This window comes from Ostrinia furnacalis, unplaced genomic scaffold (genome assembly GCF_004193835.3).
Source record: "Ostrinia furnacalis isolate ACB-3 unplaced genomic scaffold, ASM419383v2 OfSCF4115, whole genome shotgun sequence".
Taxonomy (NCBI): Eukaryota; Metazoa; Arthropoda; class Insecta; order Lepidoptera; family Crambidae; genus Ostrinia; species Ostrinia furnacalis.
In genome coordinates this window covers 164,734-177,450 of record NW_021134354.1, presented here as the reverse complement: position 1 = coordinate 177,450, position 12,717 = coordinate 164,734, and the positions used below count along the sequence as shown (strand labels likewise).

Genomic DNA, 12,717 nt, shown 5'->3' with positions numbered 1-12,717 from the left:
TTAAACATCGATCTTCCTCATTTCCGTAGTCAACCGAGTTAACACTAACATAAGGAAGACGAAGGTTGTAACAAAATTACCTTAACTTAGCCGGTAGCGCGTGCAGCAACAATCTTATTAACAGCACATTCCCGTTCAACGACGCGGCGTTCAACGCAGCGGCCGCAGCCACCGCTATCTTGTTTGAATTCGAGCACGAGCAGGCGCACGCGGCCAAGAACGCGCACGCTAATGCGCAAGCTAACGCGCACGCTGACGCCGCACGACGCACGCCACGCGCTCCGCCGCGTGCGCATAACAGCGCGCAAGCAGCGTTGCCTAGCACGCAGCACGCGCCCACTATCAAGCCTGAGGTGAACACCTGGAATAACAAAAATTCTGTATTAAATTTTCTAATTAATAATTATGTGCAAAACAAGCTATCAAGAATATGAATACCAGAAGACCAGAACAAAATGTGGTGGTTGGACTGGACAAAGCCAAACACAAACATTAATGCAATATCCTTGAATATCCTTGGACATTTTTCACTGCGCTTCTAGTCCCAAACTAAGCTAAACTTGTACTATGGGTACTAGACAATGTTTCTAGCTAATTGGTCAAACTAATAAATTCTCCATTTACGTGATACTATTGCCATTGAATTAGATCGACGCCAGTAAGGCTTATCCCCACACTTCAGTAGATGTTTTATGATTCGAAAATTACATAAATATGCGAACATCTAGCCTTCCATCTGGCCATCATGAAAAGTATAGGAATCCTTTAGAGGGTCGTTCTCCAGCAATGGAGGCTAATTGACCTGATGATAGCGATGAAATCCCATCGCTCCTATCACTTACTTACTTCATCATCATTATATACTTACGTCATCATCCATATCGCTGCTGCACTTCTCCCCTCCACTCCTGACGTCCAGAGGATCGAACATGCTCCCGTTAAAGCCTCCCACCGTCTCAGCCTTGGGCATGGTCAGCTCCTTCAGGACCGCAGCGGTGGCGTTCACCAGCCGCGCATTCTCTGGTAAAGCGTCCAGCTTGGCGTACTTGCACTCCTTACTTTGCATGCGTAGGAGCAGTTCAGGGATCCAGAGATTTAGGCCGAAACCACTAGAAGGATAAACAATGATCTATGAGGGAAGATTATAGGATTTTCGGACATACCCTTGAAAGCTGCTGGTATTATTTGAAGTTACAAAATACACACCGAGAATCAGAAGATAGATAGAAAAATAATAAAACCATAAGATTCAGAAGTAACCTAGAGTTAGGTACTATTCCAAGAAGAATAATGTAAAAAAAAACTCACGCGGCCATATTCGCAAAGAACACAAACAAGATGAGGCTGGACTTGAACGCGTAGGTTTTGGACACGAACATCTTCAGGTCTTTCAGCACCCCCATGAATAAAGCCTTCGTTCTGTTCTCTTCTTCGCCCAAAGTCTTCTCGACGAATATGTTGTCTTGGATGAGTTTCTTTATCTGTAAATCATAAATACTTTAAGCAATGGCTTATCATTTAAAATGTAGCTGAGAACTTTGCTCAGATTCAGATATCCTGGGGTCGTTTGTGCCTATATTATTATGGCAATCGGACAGACAGTTTCGTGGCTGACTCTTAGTATCTTATCGATAAAAATCAAGAGCCGTAATATTCATGAAAAGAGGACTAGCTACCTCAAGGATCCCCTTCTTCCCAAGTCTTATTACTGCACGTTATAATATGAGTCATCTTGGTCTCATGTACACACGCCCACACTGTTAACTATCCATTTTCGTTTTTGCTCTCGCTCTAATCAAATGGCGATTCTTTGCGATAGAACGAGATGGCATGACTTTCAATGGGCAGTTAACACTGTTGGCGATAGTACAAATAAATAATTTGCTGGCCTCAGTCTACTCTACCTTAAACTCGGCACCTTTTCCATGATTATTCTTGTGGATCTTCGCCAAAATCTTCAAGGCTTTATCACTCCTGTTGGTGTCTGACAACAGTCTGGGGCTCTCCGGTAGCGCCAGCATCCAGAGACCGCTGACGAAGCCGGGCAGGCTGCCGAGAGCCAGGTACAGCCTCCAGGAGTACACCGGCAGCAGCGTGTGGTAGTCCGCCACTTTGAACGGGATGACCAGCCAAGCTACCGCTGAAAGAAGATACTGTAAATCACTGGTTCCTTGCTCAATTCGCTTAGTCTATAAAAGTTGAGTTTTAGAGGTGTTATTTATTTATAGGTGATTAAAGGAAACTAAAATAATAATTAAACTGGAGTCCACTTTGATCACCCAGGTCATCTTATCCATGGGTGATCAACGGACACTAAATTGTCGCTCCACTATGATCACCTGGCTTTAATCACCCAGGTGATCAAAGTGGAATAGACCCTTCTGTCAACCCTTAGTGATAAAAAAAAATTGTCAAATAGATCTATTACTAAGTTACAAGTGTGTATTACGAAAGACATTACACTAATTTAGTGCATATGGAAAAAATCTAATCAACGGTTATCGAAAAGATCTGCTAAATCCTGCTCATTTTCGGCATAATGCCACAAAGGCCACTTCAATCGACCATGTTAGGATCTCATGAATTGGAAACGTTTTATCGTCTAATACTGTATAAAAAGAGTGGTCACCCATCACTTAACATGACAACAATTACGTTCAATGGTTTAGGTATCACAAACCAATGTAGGTATATTTTTGTTTCACACAGCGCACAGTTTTGTTGTATTAATAACAATAGAATTTTCTTTTCAATTTCAGTATTTCCACTTGTACCTATACTAAAGTTACTTGTCTTATTAAAATCCGTCTTTCTGATTCTTATAAAAGGTATAAAGATTTTGTTTATTTAGTTTCGCCCAATGAAGCGCCCAATGAACTTAAATCTTAATAATTTAATAATCTTCTCTGCCAGTTCATCTTAGGTAGGGCTAAACATAAATTAGCTTTAAAAAAAAATAACCTATCCTCCGAAGTCATCTTTTCGCACAATCACTTCCAACGTTCCTCATGGGAATCGAACCCAGAAACGCTGAGCAGGAAGGATCTCTAACCACTGGGGTACCTACTGAGGCTTAGACTAGGCACAGACCACCGACTTTTAGTTGGCCGATAGTTGCGCCCGATTTTAATTGGTGTAATTTGCGCACTTCCATACATGCCCATTGCCCATACTGATTAACTGCCCGACTTAACTATCGCCCGACAAAAAATCGGTGGTCTGCGCCTAGGCATAATAAGAAAGTAATGAAACAAATGCTTTAGCTGTCAGTGTATGATGGGAGGTCAGTAGGTCACTTTTTGTGCCTATTTGTTTTGCATCGCAGTCTACATGAGCCTGTCATCTGCTAAACGAGTACATTGTAATAGTCTTAACATTTAACGGTACTAATTGATACTAACAGATTGTATTAATTTAATGATGGATCATAAAAAATGGGGTCGGTTCAGAGGTCAAGGATATAGCGAAGGAGTAGTATTTAGGTTCGGTTCCGGGTCAGGTCAATGTAAAAGTTAGTCGTCGCTATAGTATAGGCAGCAATAGGTAAATAAAATTATACAAATATAATATTTTATAAGTTGGGGATAAGAATTAATTACGACCTTGAGCGCGATTTGAATCTTGAATTTGAACCTAGCACTGAGAGAAAGTAATTTCAAAATAGAGGATGGTGGTAAGTTGTTGTGAATTTAGCTTTATAATTAATCAATATTCAATTCTAGCGGCCATGGATCCCGTTTTACCCCCTTAGGGGTTGGATTTTGTAAAATGTCGTCTTAGTGAGGAACTCCCATGAAAAATTTGAAACTCTTAATTGCAATTGTAGTTTCTGAGATTTTGTGATGAGTGAGTAAGTGAGTCAGTAATCTTTCGCTTTTATAGATATAGATTTAAGGTAATGTATGTACGATTGTACATACATGTCTTAATAATTGCGATTTTAAAACAAAAATCTATAGCTGCTACTGGGCATGATCGTACTGACGATCAAATTGCCCAATCAAGATATTACATAGGTGTTTACCTGGTAATATGAGCCAGGCAGCAACGAAGCTCATGCCGGTGATGTTCAGGTAGAACTGCCTCTTTTTGGCGCCTACCAGGTCCGACAGATACGTGAACACGAGCGTCGAGGGACCACCTGCGGATCAAGATTGTTTGGTGAGACGATAGACAAGAGTTAAATGAGCTGTTTAGTTTTCATTCTAACTCGTCAGATATAAATGAGGTTACAACAACCCTGGTGCCAGACTTTATCGTAGAAGTCTGACTGACTCAATCGTACCGACCGCGTCTCGGAGAGTCCTCTGGAGCGCGAAATCAAGTAGTTATAGACAATCCAGGTCTCCAAAAGTCGCAAACTAGTACTGTGACAGTCCAGGTGTAAAAGTCGTTTCTTTTTAAGACTGCAATAATGGGTGCTTGCGAAAATCTTACCTGGGAATTGAACCCAGGACTTAAATCTTGCTTTGACGTATTCCATTTACATATGTAATGACCATTAAGGGGACAAAATGTTTTTATTTTTTAAGTTCACATGTATAAACTCATGCTGTTTGTTTCCTTAATAAAGAAAAATAAAATAAATAAATAAAACGAGTTTAAGTTTACAGATTTTAAGAAAGCTAAATTAAGGTATCCAGCGTTCCAATCAGGTCCAGACCAACTAAAAGTCTTACCGATGAGGAAGCCATTGATGGACCTCGCAGCCAGTAGAAGCCGGTAATCCGCCACCATACTCTGACCGAGGGTCAGGGCTGCGTTGAGGAGCAGCGTCATGCTGAGGATGTTCCGTCTCCCGAACACATCACCCACAATACCCCAGAAGAACGCACTGGCCACTCCACCTGGGAGAAGAAGGTTAGTTGAGTTCTCATTCTTTAAAGACTTAAAAGATCGTTGCTATCAAACACTTTCTTGGATGAACATTTATGTCACTTCCCAGCACTGAAATATGTCAGCTATGGAGACACATACTGTCTCGGTGACAAAAATCACCCGTGCGCGCGCGCCTTAAAGGGCACACTTATTAACACGGAAGGGGATCAACGCCGTATCGTCTTTCGCCGCGAGGAGAGGCGTTTACGTTACGGGTACCTAAGTGTGCGGTGCAGTATGGAGTTTCATATAAAGAATACTGATTGCCTCGAGTTGATACGGTTACCATCCGTTTTCGGGTTGACAAGTGTGCTTCGTCTTTAAGAGCGTTAATTTTCCGATCGTAATCCAATAGATATTTACCAACAGCACGGTGACATCAGTCCGAAAATTCGTAGATGTACGAAATAACCGCTAAATATTTTTCGCCTTTTACAGTATCTGACACCTCCCAATTAGATCGTACTGGGAAAGGTAATGTTACGTTTTATTTTTATTAGACTTATCCAAAAAATGTCTAGTACGTTCTGCTATTTTCTTGCTAGCTTCTTGTTGTAATTTTAACAGGTGAACGTTCATTTTTCCAATTGCACTTACAGTTAAATAAGAAAACTAAGCTTGCCATCTATTTCGGAACGAAGAAAATAAGAAATTAAATTACCTACTGCCTTAGTTTTGAAAACTTTCTGCTTGTGTATTTTTCTTTTCTCTTTTTCTATTTTTATGAAGTTGTTTATCGAGTGTGTAATGTGATGTTTACTTGCGATTGATTTTGCATTGTTGTGGTTATCGCACAGCTTAAAGTGTGAGTCGTAATAACCTTTAGTAAATACTCTTATGTACAAATATTTGAAACAGTTGTATTTTCCTTATACGTAACAACGATACGCCGAATCTATTTAAAATATGTTAACCAAACTATTGTAATGTTTGATTTCGCATTAAAGCAGTAAATAATACAATTAGTTCAGTAGAATTTGACATAACAATCCGTTCGACGAAATATTTAGCATTTAAAACAAAAATAAGCCTTTAATTTCCGTGATTGCACTTATTATAAGTATTTAATTTTTAATTATCTTAATTAATTACCGCAAAATCAAAAGTGCCGGCCAAAAAATAAAAGTGCTGTATTCTGACAGAATACGNTATTATTCTGTGGTATAACTTACCTGTAAGTAAAGCAGCCACGGCGATGAAGGGCGCCGGGCACGAGAAGTCCAGCAGCACGCCCACCGCCAGGTTGGAGGCCACGCCCCCCGCGCGCCCCCACCACGCGCCCCAGCATACGCCGAGCCCACTGGAACGAAATATAAATAATGAGGGCTATCGTTTTAGCGCTCACCAGTTGGCGCCACTGTAGAGTAAGGTCCTGTCACTTGCTAGCAGCGAAGACAGTGGCGCCAACTTGTGAGCGCTAAAGTGGTAGGAAGACTATCGCATTTGCACTCATCAAGATGGTGCCACTGTAGAGTAAGGTCCTGTCACTTGCTAGTCGCGAAGACAGTGGCGCCAACTTGTGAGCGCTAAAGTGGTAGGAAGACTATCGCATTTGCACTCATCAAGATGGTGCCACTGTAGAGTAAGGTCCTGTCAATCGCCAGGGGTGCCAACTGTTAAGTATAAAAACGATCAATATCGACATTGACATCATCATCATCATTTCAGCCATAGGACGTCCGCTGCTGAACATAGGCCTCCCCTAATGCTTTCCACGTTGATGCCGATGGGGCAGCAAAGTTTTGGAATGGAGGCCGCGTACCGGAAAACGCAGCGTGGGACGTCCACCTACAAGGTGGACCGACGACATCGTAAAGGTAGCAGGGAAGCGCTGGACGCAGGCCGCTACCAATCGATCAACGAAAATGACATTGACATTGGAAAACTAAAATCTGTGTTGACTTTGAGAGTCCATTGATCATTAGTCGTCTACTGCTGGAAGCATCTTCTCACGACGATCGACTCAAAGCCTTTATATGGAGGTGCTTCCCGCAACCTTTACCTGATCTTTGGTCTACCGAGTGGAAAGGGCCTATCTAAACATCGATCTTCCTCATTTCCGTAGTCAACCGAGTTAACACTAACATAAGGAAGACGAAAGTTGTAACAAAATTACCTTAACTTAGCCGGTAGCGCGTGCAGCAACAATCTTATTAACAGCACATTCCCGTTCAACGACGCGGCGTTCAGCGCAGCAGCTGCAGCCACCGCTATCTTGTTAGAATTCGAGCACGAGCAGGCGCAAGCAGCCAAGAACGCGCACGCTAATGCGCAGGCTAACGCACATGCTGACGCAGCACGACGCACGCCACGCGCTCCGCCGCGCGCACATAACAGCGCGCAAGCAGCGTTGCCTAGCACGCAACACGCGCCCACTATCAAGCCTGAGGTGAACACCTGGAATAACAATAATTCTGCGTTACTTAACTTCTGGGTGTCTACTTAATGTCAAGTCGTCAAACTAACAAACTATTTCTTTACTATAATTCCATTGGCATTGAATTAGGTTGACGACCACGTAAGACTCATCCCCATTCTTCTTGGATGTCCTAAGAGGCAAAAATGTGCAAACATCTGGCCTTAATCCAAAGGTCTGGTCATCGTGAAGTTTCTACCAAGGCCTCTGTTTGCTTCTGGTAAATAAGAGAGGTTCGTCCTCGTCCAGTAGGGACTAAATGCCTGATGATGATAGTGATGAAGACCCACGCATGGCTCTTATCAAGAATACTTACGTCATCATCCATATCGCTGCTGCATTTCTCCCCTCCACTCCTGACGTCCAGAGGGTCGAACATGCTCCCGTTGAAGCCTCCCACCGTCTCAGCCTTGGGCATGGTCAGCTCCTTCAGAACTGCAGCGGTCGCATTCACCAGCCGAGCGTTCTCTGGTAAAGCATCCAGCTTGGCGTACTTGCACTCCTTGCTTTGCATGCGGAGGAGCAGTTCAGGGATCCAGAGATTTAGGCCGAAACCACTAGAAGGACAAAAAATTTCTATGAGGGATGGTTCGGGACTACTCCCACCTCTCTTTCACACCGTTGCAACTCCTGTGTAGCAGTGGCGGCGTAGCATGGGTTGGCACCCGGGGCGATCACCCCCCCCCCCCCCCCCGTCATAAGTCCTATGGCACCCCTACCCCCAAGGATTTTGGGGTTACCTACCAATTCGAAGATTGAAGACAATCGCACCCCCCGTATCATGAGATAGACCGCAGACTTGTCATGGCAGATCCGCTAATCAGTACTAATCTGCGCGACTTGTGTCACCCCCTGAGGCTTGGCACCCGGGGCGGACCGCCCCCACCGCCCCCCCCTTACGCCGCTAGTGCTGTGTAGCCAGGTTCTACAGCTTAACCGCCAATAAAAATTCAACCAGTGAAGGTCAAGTTTATCCTGAGGGAAAGGTAATGAGGGATAGTTATGGATTTTCGGACATATCCTTAAAAGCTGCTGATGTCTAATGTTATTAAAGTTACAAAATTCACACAATCAGAAATAACCTAGATTTACTATTCTAAGCAGTATAATGTAAAAAAACTTACGCGGCCATATTCGCAAAGAACACAAACAAGATGAGGCTGGATTTGATCGCGTAGGTTTTGGAGACGAACATCTTCAGGTCTTTCAGCACCCCCATGAATAAAGCCTTCGTTCTGTTCTCTTCTTCACCCAAAGTCTTCTCAACGAATATGTTGTCTTGGATGAGTTTCTTTATCTGTAAATCATAAATACTTTAAGCCATGGCTTATCATTTAAAATGTAGCTGAGAACTTTGCTCAGATTCAGATATCCTGGGGTCGTTTGTGCCTATATTATTATGGCAATCGGACAGACAGTTTCGTGGCGACGCTTAGTATCTTATCGATAAAAATCTAGAGCCGTAATATTTATGAAAAGAGGACTGGCTACCTCATGGATCCCCTTCTTCCTAAGTCTTATTACTGCACGTTATGATATGAGTCATCTTGGTCTCATGTACACACGTCCACACTGTTAACTATCCATTTCCGTTTTTGCTCTCGCTCTAATCAAATGGCGATTCTTTGCGATAGAACGAGATGACATGACTTTCAATGGGCAGTTAAAACTGTTGGCGATAGTACAAATAAATAATTTGCTGGCCTCAGTCTACTCTACCTTAAACTCAGCACCTTTCTCATGATTATTCTTGTGGATCTTCGCCAAGATTTTCAAGGCTTTATCACTCCTGTTGGTGTCTGACAACAGTCTGGGGCTCTCCGGTAGCGCCAGCATCCAGAGACCGCTGACGAAGCCCGGCAGGCTGCCGAGAGCCAGGTACAGCCTCCAGGAGTACACCGGCAGCAGCGTGTGGTAGTCCGCCACTTTGAATGGGATGACCAGCCAGGCTACGGCTGGAAGAGGATACTGTAAATCACTGGTTCCTTGCTCAATTCGCTTAGTCTATAAAATTTGAGTTTTAGAGGTGTTATTTATTTATAGGTGATTAAAGGAAACTAAAATAATAATTAAACTGGAGTCCACTTTGATCACCCAGGTCATCTTATCCATGGGTGATCAACGGACACTAAATTGTCGCTTGGGGTCTATTCCACTATGATCACCTGGCTTTAATCACCCAGGTGATCAAAGTGGAATAGACCCTTCTGTCAACCCTTAGTGATAAAAAAAAATAGTCAAATAGATCTATTACTAAGTTACAAGTGTGTATTACGAAAGACATTACACTAATTTAGTGCATATGGAAAAAATCTAATCAACGGTTATCGAAAAGATCTGCTAAATCCTGCTCATTTTCGGCATAATGCCACAAAGGCCACTTCAATCGACCATGTAAGGATCTCATGAATTGGAAACGTTTTATCGTCTAATACTGTATAAAAAGAGTGGTCACCCATCACTTAACATGACAACAATCAATGGTTTAGGTATCACAAACTAATGTAGATAGATTTGCTTCACAAAGCGCACAGTTTTGTTTACTAAAGTTACTTGTCTCATTAAAATCCGTCTAGTAGTAGTAGTAATTCCTAATTCTTACAAAAAGTATCGCAAAACCAAAGACTTTTTTATTTAGTTTCGCCCAATGAAGCGCCCAATGAACCTAAATCTTAATAATTTAATAATGTTCTCTGCCAGTTCACCTTCGGGCTAAATTAAATATAAAAAGTCATTGTTTCGCACAATCACTTTCAAGCTTCAAAATCCCTCGTGAAAATCGAACCCAGAAACTGACCTAGGAAGGTCTCTCTAACCATTGGGGCACTGAGGCGTAATAAGAAAGTAATGAAACAAAATATGCATTAGCGGTCAGTGATATGAATGATGGGAGGTCAGTAGGTCACTTTTTTTGCCTATTTGTTTTTGCATCGCAGTCTACATGAGCCTGTCATCAGCTAAACGAGTGAATTGTAAAAATCTTTACATTTATTTAACGGTACTAATTGATACTAACAGATTGAATTAATGTAATGATGGATCATAAAAAATGGGGTCGGTTCAGAGTTCAAGGATAATAATATAGCGATGGAGTTGAACGGCGAAATTATGGAGTCTTTAGGTTCGGTTCCGGGTCAGGTCAATGTAAAAAGTTGTTAGTCGTCGCTATGGCATAGGCAGCAATAGGTAAATAAAATTATACAAGTACAATACTTTATAAGTTGGGGATAAGAATTACGACCTTGAGCGCGATTTGAATCTTGAATTTGAACCTAGCACTGAGAGAAAGTAATTTCAAAATAGAGAGTGGTGGGAAGTCGTCGTGAATTTAGCTTTACAATTATCAATCAAATTCAATATTAAAGGTACATAATATTATGTTTTAATAACTGCGATTTTACAACAAAAATCTATAGCTGCCACTGGGCATGATCGTACTGACGATCATACTGCCCAATCATAGAAAATCAAGATATTACATAGAATTTTACCTGGTAATATGAGCCAGGCAGCGACGAAGCTCATCCCGGTGATGTTCAGGTAGAACTGCCTCTTCTTGGCGCCCACCAGGTCCGACAGATACGTGAAAACGAGCGTCGAGGGACCACCTGCGGACCAAGATTGTTTAATGAGACAATAGAAGATAGTTAAATAAGCTGTATAGATTCAAATAATTCATTCGAGTTTTCACAAAAGAGCTCACCGTTTCAGCCTAGCTAGGCTAGTAGAGGACTGCTCTGCTGAACAGAAGTATCCCTCAAAGGAATGCTACAAAGCAAGAGCATTTTATGGTTTAAGTATAAGTCAATACTTAAACGACAAAAGGCTCTTGCTTTGTAGCACTCCTTTGGCACAAAATCAAACGGTTTTTTAAGGAAGCTAAAGTAAAACATCCAGCCTTCGAAACCAGCGCTGCAGCGCAATGAAAACTACCAATGATTTTCGAGACAAATAAATACGTTCTATTCTATTCTACAAGACCAAGTCTTACCAATCAGGAAGCCATTGATGGACCTCGCAGCCAGCAGAAGCCGGTAATCCGCCACCATGCTCTGACCGAGGGTCAGGGCTGCGTTGAGGAGCAACGTCATGCTGAGGATGTTCCGTCTCCCGAACACGTCGCCCACAATACCCCAGAAGAACGCACTGGCCACACCACCTGGGAGAAGAAGGTTAAAAAAACTATTGTAAGATCGTTTTCTATCAATCATTTTCTTGGATTTAAATAAACTTCATACTATGTTTGTTACCTGACTTCCCAGCACTTCTGTATTACAAATTAGCGTAATACAAATTAGCATAATACAATTTAGCATAATACAACTTAGGATTGTATTCAATCATCATAAGTTCCTTTCTATCTAAGGAAACTGGATTTCTACTACTTATTTCCAATCCCCTTCTATATACTATTGTAAATATTTTATGAGCATGATTTATTAAAGTGAAATTGTGCGACTTCTATTCCACAATAATCACCAATCTAAGGCTATGCGCGCACAAGTGACATTTTGTCAATGTGACAATATTATCTTTCTCTTACTTTCATAAAGAGAAAAAGAGAGACAACGTAGTAGGTACTTATTCTTACCCATGGAGAGACACACTGTAATGGTGACAAAAGTCACCCGTGCGCGCGCGCCTTAAAGGTCGTAGCACACTTATCAACCCAGAAGGCGATCAACGCCGTATCGCCTTTCGCCGCAAGGCGAGGCATTTACGTTACGGTGCGGATAAGTGTGCGTTGCAGTATGGAGTTTCATACAAAGAATACTGACTGCCTCGAGTTGATACGGTTACCATCTGTTTTCGGGTTGACAAGTATGCTTCGTCTTTAAGAGCGTTAATTTTCCGATCGTAATCCAATAGATATTATCAACAGCATGGTGACATCAGTCCAAAGATTCGTAGATGTACGAAATTACCGCTAAATACGCCTTTTACAGTATCTGACACCTCCCAATTAGATCGTACTGGGTAAGGTAATATTACGTTTTATTTTTATTAGACTTACCTATCCAAAAATATCTAGTACCGTTCTGCAAAAAGTGCTTTTTTAAGCCTATTTACAGAAATAATTGAGTTTTTTGAGTTTTTTATGCCATTTTAGCTTTGTAATTTTAACAGGTGTTCATTTTTACAATGCACTTGAGTTAAATCGTAAAACTGAGCAGTGAGCTTGCCAGCTGTTTCGGAATGAAATGCAGCATGAAAATTACCTACCTTCTTAGTTCTGAAAATTTTATGCTTGTGTATTTTTCTTTTCTCTTTTTATATTTTTATGGAGTTGTCTATCGAGTGTGTAATGTGATGTTTACTTGCGATTGATTTTGCATTGTTGTGGTTATCGTACAGCTTAAAGTGTGAGTCGTAATAACCTTTAGTAAATACTCTTATGTACAAATATTTGAAACAGTTGTATT

General features: G+C 41.7%; 1 protein-coding gene across 1 annotated transcript in view; it reads right to left on the bottom strand.

Moving 5' to 3' along the window:
* Nucleotides 1–80: 80 nt before the first annotated feature.
* LOC114358803 (uncharacterized) overlaps nt 81–12,717 on the bottom strand; it is a gene marked incomplete at its 3' end in the record, with an annotated part of 34,600 nt that continues 21,963 nt past the window's right edge. The window contains exons 5-17 of the mRNA XM_028312848.1: nt 11,286–11,453; nt 10,786–10,902; nt 9,014–9,249; nt 8,419–8,591; nt 7,611–7,851; nt 6,995–7,275; nt 6,051–6,178; nt 4,680–4,847; nt 4,025–4,141; nt 1,905–2,140; nt 1,309–1,481; nt 869–1,109; nt 81–361 (exon numbers count right to left, since the gene is read on the bottom strand). Coding sequence (XP_028168649.1) covers nt 81–361; nt 869–1,109; nt 1,309–1,481; nt 1,905–2,140; nt 4,025–4,141; nt 4,680–4,847; nt 6,051–6,178; nt 6,995–7,275; nt 7,611–7,851; nt 8,419–8,591; nt 9,014–9,249; nt 10,786–10,902; nt 11,286–11,453 — 2,560 coding nt within the window. The remainder of the gene's footprint in view (nt 362–868; nt 1,110–1,308; nt 1,482–1,904; nt 2,141–4,024; nt 4,142–4,679; nt 4,848–6,050; nt 6,179–6,994; nt 7,276–7,610; nt 7,852–8,418; nt 8,592–9,013; nt 9,250–10,785; nt 10,903–11,285; nt 11,454–12,717) is intronic.